This window comes from Hippocampus zosterae, chromosome 6, assembly GCF_025434085.1.
Source record: "Hippocampus zosterae strain Florida chromosome 6, ASM2543408v3, whole genome shotgun sequence".
NCBI lineage: Eukaryota > Metazoa > Chordata > Actinopteri > Syngnathiformes > Syngnathidae > Hippocampus > Hippocampus zosterae.
This window is the reverse complement of record NC_067456.1, coordinates 24,999,661-25,017,441: the sequence shown is the minus strand read 5'-3', so window position 1 is coordinate 25,017,441 and position 17,781 is coordinate 24,999,661. Positions and strand designations below refer to the sequence as shown.

General features: G+C 42.0%; 1 protein-coding gene and 1 long non-coding RNA gene across 2 annotated transcripts in view; one reads left to right on the top strand and one right to left on the bottom strand.

Moving 5' to 3' along the window:
• Positions 1-206: 206 nt before the first annotated feature.
• oclnb (occludin b) lies at positions 207-14,759 on the top strand. The gene is made up of 8 exons (XM_052068270.1): positions 207-350; positions 2,047-2,734; positions 3,843-4,001; positions 5,083-5,198; positions 10,883-10,987; positions 12,092-12,263; positions 13,833-13,874; positions 13,959-14,759. Exons 1-8 carry the CDS (start codon positions 298-300, stop codon positions 14,055-14,057), a joined length of 1,434 nt encoding a protein of 477 aa, XP_051924230.1. The 5' UTR covers positions 207-297; the 3' UTR covers positions 14,058-14,759.
• The window catches only part of LOC127602339 (uncharacterized), a 30,977-nt gene continuing 23,532 nt past the window's right edge, over positions 10,337-17,781 (bottom strand). Inside the window, exon 3 of the long non-coding RNA XR_007962763.1 lies at positions 10,337-10,506. This is a non-coding gene — a long non-coding RNA (uncharacterized LOC127602339). The remainder of the gene's footprint in view (positions 10,507-17,781) is intronic.

Here is a 17,781-nt window from a genome sequence, read left to right as displayed (position 1 = left end):
CTTATTCTTGATGTCACTGCTCACCTGTTTTCTGGGTTTGGTCATGTGACATCAATTTCACTTGACAGCAGAGAGCGGTACTGAATAAAAAGGCAAAGCCCTGGGACTAATGAAAATGGACAAAAATCTGCTTAATTTTTATTCCATAAATGCCATATTAATGAGAAAACTGTGTTTAGACTAGTGTGGGCACATAAAATAGAATATGTTTTTGTGAAGAAAAGTTTTGTCCTGAGTTACCCTTTAAGTGAACATGTGTGATTTTGTTGTAGAGTTCCATTCTAAGTGGACTTCACTATGCCGCGTGACAAAAACAGCATCCCTCCATACCAGCCAAGTGGCAGCAAACAGTGAGTGTACTTATATTTAATATATTATGATGGAATTTTGTTTGTCGTTGAAGACACATGCCCTGAGTCTGGGGGTGGCAGGTGCAGATGGAATATTTGGCTAGTTGATACACATGCTTCGGGCGTAATACCTGGCCAAAGATGTTTTGCTGCCCAATGACAATTTTTTTTTACACGGGAGTGGGGGCTACCAAGGACCACCGTCCCTTCGAAACCCCCTGCTGCATGCCCTAGGGCAGGGGTCTCAAACTCAATTTACCTGAGGGCCACTGCAGCTAGGGTCAGGGTGAGGCTGGGCTGCATCAGGTATTTCCCCCAAAATATCAGTTTTATTCAAAACAGAAAAAAAGTACAGGCTGCAATGACAGTCACACTGGCGTGTTGTTTCTCTGTTTAAATGTGTATTCAGCAGCACGAAAGAAGGAGCAGCGGCAGATTGTTTACATCCGTGTTTTACATGTGTATTCAAGCTATAGTCCAGGTGCTCCGAAGCTGTCGGCCTTTGAATGAGACAGACCTAACTATTTAGCACGGAGGTAGTGCTAACACATCCATCCATCCATGCATCCATCCATCCATCCATCATCTACCGCTTATCCGGGGCTGGGTCGCGGGGGCAACAGCTTTAGCAGGGAAGCCCAGACTTCCCTCTCCCTAGCTACTTCTTCCAGCTCTCCCCGGGGGATCCCGAGTCATTCCCAGGCAAGCTGGGTGACATAGTCTCTCCAGCGTGTCCTGGGTCTTCCTCGGGGTCTCCTCCCGGTGGAACATGACCGGAACACCTCACCGGGGAGGCGCTCAGGAGGCATCCTAATCAGATGCCCGAGCCACCTCGTCTGGCTCCTCTCGATGTGGAGGAGAAGCGGCTCTACTCTGAGCCCCTCCCGGATGACCGAGCTTCTCACCTTATGTCTAAGGGAGAGCCTGGACACCCTGCAGAGAAAACTCATTTCGGCCGCTTGTATCCGGGATCTCGTTCTTTCGGTCACGACCCATAGCTCGTGACCATTGATGAGGGTTGGGACCAACTTGACAAGTATTATAGATTTGAATTTGATGATAAAATGCATTCGCTTCCCGTCCATCATTATTGTGGTGGTGTGTATCATCTCATCACTGGTCTCTGGTTTCTTTCTTGCTGGTGCGTCCGACTACGGTCACATTTGACGATCTCGTCTTTTCCCGGAGGTTTTGACATACTTTGAATTTCAATTCTAATGATGTTGAGCAAAGGTGTCAAACTCAGGTCCTGCAGGGCCGCTGTCCTGCATGTTTTCCTAGTCTCCCTGTTGCACCACACCTCATTCAAATGAACCGGTTCAATGTCAGCCTACTGTCCCAAGTCAGTTGGGATTGGCTCCAGCATGCCCGCGACCCTCGTGAGGATCAAGCGGTTCAGATAATAAATGAATGGATGGATGGATATATAGGCGTCATTCCAGTCCAAATAGATGAATCCATCTACTGCTGCCCCAAAAACCCAGACCCACATAAGTTGAGGACAACGGTTATGGATTCCTTTTTACTGTGACACATAAAAAAAAGAAATACTGTACTGTTAATATCACTCACTGTCCGAAACGTGTGTCGGTAGACGTAGGCATTTCACTTTTCTGGTGCGTGTGTGAGATAAACCCTGAGTTTTTAATAAAACAAAGATCTAAATCTAAATTCCTGTTGTTGTTGTTTTTTGCAGTCACAGCAGACACAGGCATAGCGAGCTAATGTCCAATCCAGCGTTTTCATACCACCCAACAGACAAGATGCTTCACTTCTATCGCTGGAGTTCACCACCGGGTGTGATGAAGATCCTTTGTATCTTGATCATCATCATGTGTGTGGCTGTGTTTGCCTGTGTGGCCTCCACACTTGCCTGGGACTATGATATCAATGCCATCGGTCTGGGTGGTAGCTCCGGCTTGGTACCAGGCTATGGCTCCTATAGTGGGTCATATGGAAGCGCATACGGTGGCGGTTATGGTGGTGCATATGGAGGCATTGGCAGTTCCTATAGTGGCTACGGTGGCTATGGAGGAACAACACAACTGGATCCTCGAGCTGGAAAAGGCTTCATCATTGCCATTGCTGCCATCACCTTCATAGCTGTGCTCATCATTTTTGTGCTGGTTGTGTCAAGACAACGTGCTGCCCGCTCATCAAAGTTCTACTTGGCAACAATCATCATCTGTGCCATCTTGGCATTTTTAATGATCATCGCCACTATTGTGTACCTGGTAGCCGTAAACCCAACCGCCCAGTCCTCAGGGTCCATTTACTACAATCAAGTTCGCCAGCTGTGTGCTCAGTATCAAAACCAGAACCAGGCCCAGGGTATCTTCCTCAACCAATACCTGTACCATTACTGTGTGGTGGAACCCCAAGAGGTGAGATACCAACCTTAGTGGCATTGAGCTTCAGCCTTTGTAAATACCCTCATATTCTTTGTTGAATATGTTTGCTTACATTTTTTAAAATTCACATTAGTATTAAAATGATGGAGTGGGACTTTAATGCGTTAATTATGATCAATTAATTACAAAAGAATCAATGATTGAAAAAAAATAAGGCATTTTAATTGACCCAGAGCCAATTCCCTGATACACTAATGCACACATCAGCGTACAGCTAAACATGCAACCAGCGGCTATTAAAATGGAGGAATCAGATCAAACCGCAGTGGTAGGATTAATGGGAGGCAAATTTAAATTTAACTACCTGATTGAAGCCTTAATAAAAGTGTGGTTTTGTGCAAAAAGGAGTTTGCATTCCACTGGAGTGGTTCAACCCTCTGGTACAATAGACATGAAGAATAATTAAACAAGACATGCCTCCTTGAGCTATGTAGGCGAACCTCAGTGGTTGCCCCCACTGAAGCGTATCAGCACATTTCACCATTTGTGGACTTCACAAATACTGAAATGACACTTGGATGCTTGGACATTGATGCACACAATGCTGTACAATCACAATAAGGAAACCAAAAATATATTTTTTAAATAAATGAGTATTATTTTCTACTGTCTATTCGTGAAGTGCATTTTTAAAAATAGTCTTTGTTTCAATTGTCCACTAAAATACATTTACATAATTTAAAAATGTGTTGATTAAAATGTGATTACTAAAGATTAATTCATTACAAAGCCACTAATTGATAAAATGATTTTTTAAAATCAAGTCCCACCCCATTTATTAGTTTAGAGTTTGTGCTTTTTGGAATTTGTGTGGCTCTGCCTTTTCTCAATCAGTGGCCTCCCTTGAATACTCTACCTGTCTAGTAGTTGAGTATATCGTCCCCTCTGGTCACTAGAAAACAAAAAAAATAAAATAAAATACAAATACTGGTTTGAGAGAACATCCTATGAAAGTGAACAGAAAAGTTATTCACTGATACTGATGAATACAGATATTTCATGTTGTGCAAGATCTTAAGAATTTCTGGTTTGTGGCCTAAAATCGGCACAACACTGACAATTGGTCTTCCGTTCTTTACAGGCCATTGCAATCGTCTTGGGCTTCCTGGTGTTTATAGCCCTCATCATTCTTCTGGTGTTTGCTGTTAAGACACGCTCCAGTATCAGGCGCTGGGGCAGAGACCGTATTCTGTGGGAGGAGGTTAAGGTTATCAACGATAGTCGCAGCATTGGAGAGTGGGTGAGTGCATATTTTCATATGGTAGATTCTGAATGGCATACAGTATAGTGTGGCAAGATAACATTCATAGTCAGTTAAAAAAAAAGCAGACACCTCATTTTAAAATATAAATAACAAGTTTGATGAGTATTAATCAAAAAACATTCCTTAATATAAGGGTGTATATTTCCACAACAAATAAATGCCTGTATTACTGTTATGTGTCAGGAGCGGAGTACTTTTATTTTGAACTTTATAGTTTGAAATGGGAAATGATATTATGTAGAATGCCAATATAACATCAACAAAGGAATGAATAAAGGTAAACAATGTGTGATTATTGTACAACAACCAAACCGGAGACACAACCTTTTTTGTTGGTGAAGGTGAAAATAAACGTGTACACCAAATGAGAAAAATTGTCGAAGGATTTTGTGCTTTATCTTATTTTCTGTTCTGCATTGAAGACCAATGTATCTATTCGTGATCTTAACCCATTTGTATTTGTTTCCTCCTGGCCTAAATTCAAATCATTTCTTAGTGAGAATTTATACAGTGACATTGTTGTTGTTGTTGTTTTTTTAAACCCATTTCTTATGTCTTAAATGTTTTTTGATTCAGTCAGGTATATTCACATATCATATCAAATTTTCAGACTGCTTTTATATTTCTGTGATACTTTTCGGTCCAGACAATATGCTTTGTTTTGTGAAACGCAATTGTTTTTCACACAGTGACGTAAAAGTTGAGTTTCAGGAGTAGTTTCTGGGTGTGGTCAATTGAGAATTATTTTTGTTAAGTGTGTGGGCATGTAAATAAATCCAAGTGTCTCGTAACTGTGTAAAACATATTGCTCCAAGCAAGTATAAACCTTCCATTCATGTAATCATTCTTACTGGTTGATTTGTCATCCCCAACCAAAGACTTAAAAGTTGACATTCGCATTTCTGTAATGGCTGTCTTTGGCTACCTTTTTGTGAGGCATGCAGGCATGCAGGGAGCAGTCGAACAAGTTTGACTTGCCGAACAACCTTTCTAACATCTTCTGAGGAAAAAAAATGCTGTAGTATCAACAAGTGTGTGACACTGTCTTCTTCAACAGGTAAAAAATGTGTCTGGTGAGCCAGAAACACTGGTGAATGATTATAACGATCAAGTTGGAGCACCTCAGGGCTACAGAGACCAAATGGACCAAAACAAGCCAATTTACATACCGGGGTAAGCCATGCATCATCATGAACAAAGTGAAAAGGCAAACAATATTTTCCATATCCGAATGGTATCAGTGATTCATATTAAATCTGTTGATGCGCTGAAGAACTAGAATGGTGAGTAAGAATCATGCCTCCAGCCTAACATGCAAGTACACGTTAATGTAACCTTGAAGCACCCCATAATTATTTAATATTGGTGTTCAACTGAAAAAAAAAACGTTGTGGCAACAAAAATAAGACGTATGTTATAGATCACGATGGACTTTACTTGCCTATCTTCCCATTTATAATTCTTGTTTTTTTTATTTTCATCCAGCAAAATGTATCATCAGATGTAAATATTTAAGTCATTCCAATTCATATTCATCAACCATGTACATATGAAAATAAATTTTAAAAATCAAGCCTTTACTCATTGTCAGTTAACTCTATAATGCAAATGTTACCATTTGGAATTTTGGCCAAAAAGTTCCACTTGGGTTTCATTGTACCATAATTTATTTTTCCATGTTTGAAAGGTTTTGTTACAATGCAGATATGTATCAGTGGGGCAAATAAGTATTTAGTCAACCACCAATTGTGCAAGTTCTCCTACTTGAAAAGATTGGAGAGGCCTGTAATTGTCAACATGGGTAAAGCTCAACCATGAGAGACAGAATGTGGGAAAAAAACCTCAGAAAATTACATTGTTTGATTTTTAAAGAATTAATTGCAAATCATGGTGGAAATTTTTTTCCCATTCCTGGAATTCTATGGAAAGGAATATCCTTCACCCGGAATAAAAACCTATGCATTAACATTTTGACTACGATATTACGTGTTACTGGAATTTGCGTAAGCGGAAATTCCACTACCCGTGACCCGGATGGAGGTGTAATGCCGCGGGAGCTTAAATACACGCAACGCCCACCCAATGCGATGGAAAAGACACAACGCTGAAACAAGTTTTCACTTCGCGTTTTTCGATCATCAGATTCTAAACGACGACGTGCAGGTGAGTTTTTATTGCCGTGCGTTTTACTGTAATTGTGTAATTTAACGTTATTCACTTACGTCCTGGAGAACGCGGCACTAGCTTAAAAGCAGCACCCACTCGACATCACCGAAGAAACGTGTTCGCTTCGCCGTTTTCGTTCATCAGATTCGAAACGAAGACGTGTAAGCGACTTTTTATTGGCGTGCGTTTTACTGTAATTGCGAAGGATTTTAACTTTATTCACTTACGTCGTGTAGATCATCGCATCGAAACGTAGAAGAATTGTAACGACTGGAGCGGAGCTATTCTGGAGTCCAGGCTATTTTGGTCCCGGTATGACTGCTGTCAGAGTTTGGTCCCTATTGCTGGCAGCAAATTGGATGTCTTTCCAGTGGGCTATGCTTAGGCTGTTCTTTGGCACAAATTCTGATAACAACCTTTATGGACAGAATTTCTAGGTACAGCCAAGGTGTTGAGGGGTTCGGTTTGGTGACCTCACGGTTACATTTCTGCTTTTCGGAGATGGCTCTGTCAGCTTCATCAACTCATGATCTCCAACTCTCACTTGAGTGTTTAGCTGCCGAGTGTGAAGTGGGTTGGGATGTGAGTTGGCACCTTCAAATCTGAGACTGTGTCAATCAGTTGAAAAATAGTGTTGTGCCTTTTCAAGATCGTGAAGGAGATCCTGCCTCGACTGGAGGAGTATAGGTATTTGCGGTTGAGTTCACAAGTGACTAAAGAATGGAGCAGGAGATTGACAGGCAGATTATTGCAATTTAGTGATGTGGACTCTGTATCAGTCTGTGAGGAATAAGGAGCGTGAAGCTCTCAATTTACTGGTCGATCTACGTTCCTACCCTCAACTATGGTCACGAGCTGTGAGTTGTGACTCGAAAGGGCAAGATTCTGGATACAAGCGGCCAAAATGAGTTTTTTCTGCAGTGTATCCAGATTTTCCCTTAGAAAGGTTTGGTCATCGGAGTGGGACTCAGAGTAGAGTTGCTGCTCCACTGCAGTGAGAGAAGCCAGATGAGGTGGCTCGGGCATTTGATTAAGAAACCTCCTAGATTAAGAAACCTCCTAGACACCTCTGGTGAGGTGTTCCGGCCATGCTGTAGGATGCAATGAGGAAGACCCAGGACAAGCTGAAGAGACTGTCTCCCGGTCGGCATGTGAAAACCTCAGGTGCCCCTGCTGGACAAAGTGGTTGGGAAGAGTCTGCCAAAGCTGCTGCGCCCATGACCTGACTTCTGATGAGCGGAAGAAAATGTCTGGATAAAAATAAAAAGTAATTCTGTTGTTTCTTTTTTATCTCCTCTTTCAGAAATATATTTTTAATTGAGTTGTACAGGCGAGGGATCACACTCCTCAGCCTAACTAGTTAGGTCTATTCAGGGTGCTATATAGGAGGATCCATTGGGTGCTTGAATCTCAGATTGAAGAGGAGCACTGTAGTTTTCGTCAAGGACATGGAACAGTAGACCAACCCTTTACATTTGGCAGGATTCTCGAGGGTGCATGGGAGTTCGCCCAACCAATATACCGGTACATGTTTTTTGTGGACTGGAAGAAGGCCTTTATTGGATGCAATAGTACGGGTTGTTCAATTCCTGTATAACCAATATCAGAGTTAGGTCCATGTTACGAGCAGTAAGTCGCATTTGTTTACAGTGGGCGTTGGACTCCACCAAGGTTGCCCTTTTGAGCCAAATCTGTTCATAGCCTTGACATTGACATTAGCCACAACGTTAGCTCAACCAAAATAACTTAAACCTTAAGATGGCCCATTTGCGCCAGGAGTTACTTGGAAAAGTTTAAGCTTACAATGAAATTTCTTCCAAGCCTACTCTCGAGTAACATTCAAGGCGATAAATTTGTTTCAGTTACAGTATGTTACATTAACAGGACTAGTTGCTCCTTAGCTGTGAAAAAATATCAGAGTGGTGAGCCTTAAGATGCCGCTTGTGATTCGTAGTATTCTTTCCATCTAGTTCAGGGGTCGGCAACTCAAAATGTTGAAAGAGCCATATTGGACCAAAAAACAAAAAAACAGCATGTCTGGAGCCGCAAAAAATTAAAAGCCTTATTATGAACTCAACACATGCTTATGTATCTATATTAGTGATATTAGCCTACTATCAACATGACTAAGTTAGCTACAAATACACAAGCATTCATGATAAAATGTTTTTCCCCCTGCAGTTCATTCTGTAGAGCAGGGGTGTCCAACCTTTTTTTGACGTCAGATCTACTTTTCGATCAACCAACCTCCCACGATCGACCCATTACCAGACACGCGCGCATACGCACACACTTACACACGCATGCCGTAATGGCCGCTAAAACGAATGAGGCACGGAACGCACTTTTGCAGCGTGCTAACACAACAGCCTCCTGACTGACATCCCGCCCTAGAAAAATAGAAACGTGTGTCGCAGGCTATGACGCAAATCCTCGTTGACGAAATGTTGAAATTTAACTCATTCAGTACCAGCCAATTCTAGACCAAGTCTGAAAAGACGTTTAAAAACGTCTTTGGGAGTGAATGAATTCATATTTATTTGACACATTTTTTTACAGCATTGGAAAACATTAATAATGTTTGTGTCATGTTTGTCCTCTAATTGAAACCATAATGAAACAAAAAATATATATTTCACTCCCCCATCTTTTTCCATTTTCAAAAGTTTTTGAAAAAGCTCCAGTGAGCCTCTGGGTTACCACCATCTGCAATGCATTGTGTTGTTCTTTCAGCTGGGTTGTACAGAAAGTCTTTTCTTCGTTTCCGACCATCAAACCTCTTAATTAACTCTGCCAGCATGGTCCATCAATGGAAAATGTGTCCGTGTGTGTGACGATTGACTGCAGAAGTGCTGTATTGTGCCAGTGTGTGCGTGTGCACTGTGTGTCAGCCAGGTGATGGGCGTGACCAAACAAGGAGAGGTTGCAGAAGCATTGCTGATATTTTTTGACAGACAGATTACAATAGGAAGAGATGTCATGTATTTTGAACATCTGGCAGACCACACGCTAACAATTTTCGTCCAGTCTCATCTTGTCAAGGAAAGCTCACATACATCATGACATATTTTTGTCATCAAAGGAGCCATGTTTAGCTCGTCATCATTATGAAAACAAGGGGTGTTAATTAAATAATTTCGTTAGATTGTTGACGAGAACAACACTGTTAATCTGGACTCTGTATTGCCCCACCCCTCGACCCCCCCGTCGTGAAAAGGGAGCTGAGCTGGGAAGTGAAGCTCTCGATTTACCGGTCGATCTGTTTTTGTCACGTTCCGTGACTGTCAGCAGGTGGCGGGTTTTTCCCTCTGCCTACTGCACACCTGTTCTTAATTCGAGGGTGATTATCAGGCCTTTATCAAGTGGCTCTGGCAGCTCATTCTCTGCCGGAGAATTCCACGCCGTGCCATATTCTCTCGTGCTCTATTTCGCTATTCGTTATTGACTCGTTGCCTCCTTGCCTTACGGCCGAGACTCTTGTGATTTCGCGTTTAGACTCTACAATTGTACTTATCGTATTTTCGCCAATTCAGGCCCTCCTCGTGTTTTGTTTTCCGCGAGCGTTCTCAGTTGTTTTTTCCTTCTTTGTTACTCCTGGTCCTTATTTGATCAGCGTTTTTTGTTACCGTTTTTCCCTGTCGGGCTCTTTCTGTTTTTTGCAATTAAAGACACCTTTTGTTGGACAAGATTTTTTCGTTGTCTGCTTTCCGGGGATCCAACCCTTTACTTCCTTGTTCTGCACGGAGCGATCCGTTATCGCTTCGGGCAGAACGTGACAGTTTTTACCCTCATGTATGGTCCCGAGCTGGGGGTCGTGACTAAAATAATAAGATCCCAGTTACAAGCAGTCAAAATGAGGTGTACCAGGTCTTCTCTTTCCCGTGACTCAACTTCGAATGACCCAAAGAGAGAAATATGATGAGTTGTACAGGTAATAGGTCACATTAATCGTGGAAAAATGTTTAGAAATTATTTATCATCAAAACCTGACCTTTGAACAACAGTGTGTAGACCTTGTATATCCAATACAGATCATGGTTTAGTTCTTCAAAAGTCTGTCAAAAAGCGTGTGTACCTCCTCATGTTTTAGTCTGGCTATATAATAAAATAGATTTTTTTACTCTGAGAAACATTTTGAACAATACATTCATTCATTCATTCATCTTCGGAACCGCTTGATCCTCACTAGGGTCGCGGGGGGTGCTGGAGCCTATCCCAGCTGTCTTCGGGCAGTAGGCGGGGGACACCCTGAATTGGTTGCCAGCCAATCACAGGGCACACAGAGACGAACAACCATCCACGCTCACACTCACACCTAGGGACAATTTAGAGCGTTCAATCAGCCTGCCATGCATGTTTTTGGAATGTCGGAGGAAACCGGAGCACCCGGAGAAAACCCACGCAGGCCCGGGAGAACATGCAAACTCCACACAGGGAGGCCGCAGCTGGACTCGAACCCAGTACCTCTGCACTGTGAAGCCGACGTGCTAACCACTGGACTACCGGGCCGCCAACAATACAATATATAGTAAACATAATTTTTCATGCATGTTTGTATCAATGTTCATGAGTAACAATCCAGATTAAGGAGGCAATAGGGGCAAACGCAAATAGAATTTAAGCTTAAATGACTCTCTTAATGCGATGGGTGGAAAACTCAAAGATACTGTACATGTAAAATTTGTTTGCAGGAGTTCTGATATCTTCAGCACCCTGGATGGGCTAAACGGCAGATTCAAAGATTATGACCCTGGAGCAGATTCAGGAGATGACCTTGAGGAAGAGAACTTCAGCAAGTACATACATCACACTCTATTTTGATAGGTTGGTTAATATGCAGAGATGGGTACTTCCTATTTTGCCGTCCTCTGTCTGCGACCTGGGCACCTACTGCCAACGTCCCTCCGTCCTGATTCATAAAATAATCATCCTCTGTCCCTTTGAAGACCTGGCACAAAATTGGATATGTTGTGAAACAGTGTGGACCAACAGCTTGGACAACTTAAAAAAAATGTGTTCTTTTTTTCCATGATCGGCCCTCGGCTGCTTCTCCTCCTCAAACTACACCTTGTAGGTGGGACACCCCATTTGGGACATGCTCCTCTTGAGGAAGACCAGCTTGTCAAAGATGGCGTTGCCAGGGCAGTCCTCTTTGGCCGGGTGATGTCACCATTTGTTGAAAAAAAATGGTGACTTTCCCTATACAGTACATGCGGTAGGCTACCAGGGGCTCGTCTCAAACGTTCCAAGATAGTTTTTGTCCTAAGCCCATTTCGCTCGAATACATTAAAATAAAATTTTGGCCAACTTGCGTCGGCGTCGAAAACCTATGTAATACGTCACATCCATACACAGACACGCACACATGGTGTGGGATGGGACCGAGAGGCATACAACACAGCCAGCTTTTTTTCCAGCTGGATTGAATTGTTACACAACTATTTAAGTGTCAACCAAGATAGCATTTAGCTGCTAACACAACCACTGTCACTCACCAGACTAAGTGGCAATGTGTAAACGTTTTTGGATGGGGGAAGAGGAAGAGTTAATTCAACCCATCCTGCATACAAACACGGTGAACAGGCACGAGACACGCAGCGCATCGTGATATTACACATTCGGTCTGAAGTAGTGTATTGGCGGATTACCTACACAGGACAGGTTGGCCATGCTTCTGTCAGGCATCAGTGAAATGTGTGTCTGTCGAGACGATTACATGGATATACGAAAACCCACTTCTGTCCTTGCTTAGTCCATCCGGGAGGGAATGCCCACCTCTGTTAATATGGCTTTTATTTGATTCTTTACTGTTGCGAGTAATGATATTGCTTGGAGCCTATTCTTGGTATTGCCAGTTTACTTTCCATGTGATAGATAGTTTTACTTCCTTCCCTCTGTAGACTGTTTCCTTCCATTGTGGATGAGGAGGAGCGTCTGACCTACAAACAAGAGTTTGAACGGGATTACCATGAGTACAAGAGAATTCAAGCTGAGCTGGACAACATAAACCAGAAACTTGCTCATCTGGATGATGAATTGGACAAATATCCAGATAGCAGTCCACAGTTTCTGGTGAGAGTGAAAATAAGGCGACTGCAGTCCTTCTCAAAATCAGGATTCAATGCTAATTTCATCTGAACCGTGCTCTAATTTGATGTGATTTGATGAACATTTCTTACACACGCTTTATTTTGGACTATAATTACGATATTCCGGGTAAATAGACGGTGAAATCTATTTTACCTTACATCACTGCCATAACATTAATCAATGCTATGGTATTTGACATAACATGCCGTTTAGTAAATCACAAGACACTACTCCAAATTAGCAAGTTAATTAACAGACTCATACTCTCCCAGAGATTCAACTTGTTTAGTTAGTCATTTTTAACACTGCCATTGCCAACTGGACTACCATAATTTAGTATTTTGATTGAACCCAGAAGAGAAAATTAGTCGGTGGCCCGATAGTCGTCTGGTCAGCACGCCGACCTCACAGTGCAGAGGTGCAGGGTTCGATTCCAGCTCCGGCCTCCCTGTGTGGAGTTTGCATGTTCTCCCCATGTCTGTGTGGGTTTTCTCCGGGTACTCGGGTCTCCTCCCACATTCCAAAAACATGCATGGTAGCTCAAGTGAATCCTCAAAATTGTCCCTAGGTGTGAGTGTGAGCGTGGATTGTTTGATGGATGGATGGATGTTTCACCGCTTGTTCTTTTATTTGCACGTACTCCGACAGCCATTCCAACTGAAATGAACCGGAGTTCATTTTTGTTGGTTTGGGGAGTCGAAGTATCACACTCACTGCCCGCTCGTTTCACAGTGATAAAGGGTTAGCGTTCGCGTCACTTATCTCTGCCGCACTGTTATTGTTATGGAGCGTGTATGAGCAGAACACATGTGCAAGTACCGTCATTGGTACGTCATTGGACGTACATGTGCAAGTACCGTCATTGGACGCTATGCAGCCATGATTGGCTGCACACCGTCATTGCATCGTATCTTATGATTGACTGGACAACTGTCACTCACTGAATTACACAGCAAAATGATACAGAAAAAGAGTTATACATCTAATTCATTTGCCGTCCTTTCACTGGACTGGATAGGTTTCCTTGTGCGCTGAGTGTGCAACCAGTGTGCAGTTGGGTAGCTTTGAGGGAACATTGCTACAGAAGATCAAATGTTGGGGGCTTAGTCGCTCAAGAAATTTCGTAACTCACCCTGAATACAAGTAGTACATTTGTGAATTTTAATTTTTTTTTTAATTTGTTCATCAGCGCAATGTACAGTGCGCAATGTGGTGCCACTGTACGATACCTTTTAAAGAAGGTTGAGGGGGACTGAAAAAGGAAAATCATGCCAGTGAACCTTAGTGGCTGAAAAAGGCAGCCTCTTTTCACACAAAATAGAAATAAATTCAAGTAGCCATAAATGTAGCTACTGCAAAATTACCATTATAAAATACAGTTGCGCAATACTTGTGTATGAAGAGAATGATGTTGACTAGTGCATGGTATTATACTGCACTTTAGTTAATTGGCAATTTCATTGTACACACTTTTGTGTAATTGTCCAATCGCAAATTATTTTCCTTATGTTTGCCGTTTATATTCATTTGCTCTTCAAATTTTATTTTCAGGATGCCATGGAACAGTACACCGGACTGAAGAATCTCAAGAAAGTAAGTCCTTTAACATGTCACGGATGGGCTTTTTGTTTATAACATGACGTTTCGCTTTTATTGTCGCCTTTCTTTTCATTTCAGTCCTCAGATTACCAGATCAATAGGAAGCGGTGCAAATATCTCAGGTCCAAGCTGTCCCACATCAAAAGGATGATCAGTGACTATGACCATCGACTTTGAATCTCAAGTTGCTCATCAGGGAATGATGCAAGTCCGCAGTGTATTTTCTCATTTTTCAAGACTCGCCACAAGCCTATACAAAGAAAATATACTGTAAGAGTTAAGGTAGCTGGGTTTTGTGTGTTTTGAATTAATGAACTTTGAAGAACAATAAGATGTAGATTTTGCATGGACTGTACAAAGATGATATTCGATTTTATTTCAGGTAGCATTTAAAGAATAATGCTTTTTTTAGGCAATATTCGTTCTTAAAAGCAGTCAGCATTTAAAATTAGTGACCAGCTCTTGTAAGCAATATTTGATTTACAATTGTACATGTTTTTTAATTGTCATTTTTAACAGAAGTGGATTGAAAGTTTTCACTAAATTTTGTTGTATTGTTTGTCATAAACTTGGATTTTTACTGGCTCGCTCTCAGCTTTGTTTTTACTGCCTACTGCCTTTATTTTTGTTACTGACACTCATAGAAAATTACATTTAAAAACCACTAAGAAAACTCATATGAAGAAAACAAATTATGAGTATAGAATGTGCAAATGGAATACGACAGATCATTTTTTGGGGAAAAGATTTAGGGAGCTGGTTTTCTTACTCTACCTTCATTTCCTTATGGCTTAACCCACGTAAACAGTATTTGTTTGACAACTGTATGTGTTTTTAATTGTAATTTTTAACTACGCTGAAATAAAATGTTCCTCCAAATTTTGTTGCATTGACTGTCATGAACTCGGATTTTTAATCATACAGCCTAAATCTAAGCTTTCACACCCTGTACTTGTTTATTGTTAAGAAAATAAATTATAAGAAGAGAATGTATGAATAGAAGGCCAATGTGACACACATTAGGAAGGTCTAATCATTTCTTTTGGAAAAGGTTTAAAGAGCTGATTTTCTTAATCTACTTTTTCCTTTTGGCTTAACCCTATCAAGGGATTGTCACAGCGAATCAACCTCCTCTCTCATTCCTGATCCCCTGCATCTTCTGCTCTCAGGCCAGCCATCTGCAAGTCTTCCTAAACCACCAAATCTCTTCTGTAGCGTGAGCTGGGTCTTGGAAACTGGAACCTGAAATTATTTAATATAGAGATCGTGAGCAGGATGGCAACTACACACGAGCGGGATGACAAATGTCTATCAGTGTCACACAACATACCGTTTTACGAACTTGAAAATTTTGTTTGTTTGTTTTGTTTTGTTTTTTGGTCACAGTTTTGCAAATGCATCTGATGGTGCATGTTACAAACCAAGCATGAAGTCTGGGGCACAATTTTTACAGCACTAATAATTTCCATAATAGCCAATCAGTCAGCACCAAGATTTATGTGGACATCTCTACTTATGTCCACTTCAACTTCTGAAATTACCACACTGATTAGCCTCGCCGTTGCTCACTTATGAGGAAATGAGCTGTTACTTTAAATTATCTGCATACTGTCTGTTTTTATTCGATAAGTCCCCAAGATATGAACACAATGCATTCCTAGGATGTTAGTGATTAAATTTAAATCTTGAAGAATTCGCTTGACTGACTTTTTTCCGAGTCCACATCCAGGTGGTATGCCTTGCCACCGCATATTAAATGATTGCACCTTAAAAATCCACACTTGTTTGGAAGGTCAGCCCCGTGGCTTAAGATCCGTTCCTCCGAATTTTTCAAACTACCTCCAACCAACCATCTTAGATGTTTTATAGCCCATAGAAGATGGTGACATTTCTGGGTGTTGTAAAAAATGGCTTTTGCTTTACACAGTAAAGTTTTAAGTTGCACTTATGGATGTAACGCTGAACTGTGTTTGCTGACATTGATTTTTTGAGGTGTTCTTGAGCCCATGTGGTGACATCCTTGACACTCTTGGTTCAACTCGTCATGCCGTGCCATCCTGGATTTGGTGGCTCCTTCAAAAACTGTGCTCCCAAAACCTAAACCCGAGCCATGGTTTAACGACATTACCCGTGCAGCTAGGCAGGGGTGTCGCAAAGCTGAACGCAAGTGGAAAAAAGACAAATTGCATGTCTCTTATCAAATTTGGAAAGACTGCTGGCGTAACTACCAGCTCACAGTAAAAGAGGCCAAAAGAGAATATCTGTCGGACCTTATTAAAGCTAACTAGAGTTATTTTCAAGATCCTCCTCTTTGTTTTCAAATCTCTGAATAATCTCGCACCTCCTTACCTCTCTGAGCTCATCCGCCCCTACACACCTGCCCGGCGCCTCAGGTCTGTGGACCAGACATTATTAGAAGTACCAAGAACTAAACTGAGGCTCAGAGGGGATCGAGCCTTTTCTGTTGCTGGTCCCTCCCTCTGGAATGACCTCCCACTGAACATTCGCAAGCCTCCTCGCTGCCCATCTTCAAAACCCTCCTCAAAACTCACTTGTATTAGTTTTGTTCTTGGTTTTACTGTTTGGTGCTTTCTACCGCCTTTGTTACCGATTTGTCTTACTGTTTATTGTGCATGTTAAATTGCGCTATGTACAGCACTTTGTATGCAGCGATGGCTGTTTGAAAGTGCTCTATAAATACTGTTGACTTGACACGTTGATGCCGTTATTTTTTTTTAATCCAGTGCCTCCTGAGGGGTTAAATGTCATGGGCATTTAATGGGGGTTGGTGGGGGTCGGCCTTGCCTCTTCATTTTCTTCAGATTCTGTGAACTTTTTGATTATATTATGAGCCATAGATGATGAAATCCGTACATTCCTTGCAATTGTATGCGGAGGAATATTTTCCTAAAACTCTTTTTTTTTGGTACCTGTCCCAGCTTTTTCGGTTAATAATTATTTGCTAGGGCAGTTAGGAAAAATCGTGTGTTGGTTCTTCCAATACAACAGCAGGTCTCGACTGCGTACAATATTCCCCTCTGCCAGGTACCGCTGGACCTCAGATAGAGCATCTGCTGTTGCACTTCTTCCCAGTCTCCCCACCTCATCATCCAAATGCTGCCACAGGTCATCGAAAAAACTAAATCCAACAAAATTGGCATTTAGAACAATTTCCCCAAACAAACTACGGTAATAATGAGTAACATGCCAGATGTAGTTGCAGAGGGCTGCGATGATGATCCGGGCTGCGCCTCAATTGTGCACCCGATGACACACGCAGTCAGACCATAGTCTGGATATGGCCTCCCTGCACCTGGGGGCGCTGCGGAATCCAAGTGATTGGAATCTGGGGTCTAGAAGTGTTGCTAAGGTGAACACACTAATAAACTCCAGACTGGAAGCAGTGTCTGTGATTCGACGCTTTCAGTGTTTGTGGAGTTGTATGGCTGCCTGTGTGTGCAAGGTTGAAGCGTGACGCTCAATTGCATGTTAAAGCATTTTCATCATCGGGATGACCTTTGAACCAGACACTCGCCTCTCTTCAGACAACTCCGCTGTAGCTTGATGGAATGGAGAAAACACCAGTTTCTCTTATGATGGTGAACTCATCAGCTGTCAGTGGAGTCAAATCTATCTTTAAGGAGGCCAAAGATACCCACACTGGTTCCCTCTCATTATGCGGCCTTGACAGCATTTCTTAAATACTGTTCCAGCGTGTTGGCACCTTGTTGATGAGTTTCAGGGTTGGTTGGCCGTCCCATCTGTTGCTGCACCTGAGCGAGCTTCTCCTTGGCTGTAGTGCTTGAATGGAAAAATGTGACGAGGTGTCGAGCTTTTCTTCATATGTCCGTAAGTGCAGGGGCCTGATCGCATGATTTTCTAACTAATAAATTAAGACTGT

Coding starts and splice junctions, on each gene's coding strand:
- oclnb (XM_052068270.1), top strand. CDS start 298: ATGCCGCGTGACAAAAACAGCATCCCTCCATACCAGCCAAGTGGCAGC. Junction 4,002..5,082: donor GTCGCAGCATTGGAGAGTGG/GTGAGTGCATAT, acceptor CTTCTTCAACAG/GTAAAAAATGTGTCTGGTGA. Junction 12,264..13,832: donor ATAGCAGTCCACAGTTTCTG/GTGAGAGTGAAA, acceptor TTTTATTTTCAG/GATGCCATGGAACAGTACAC.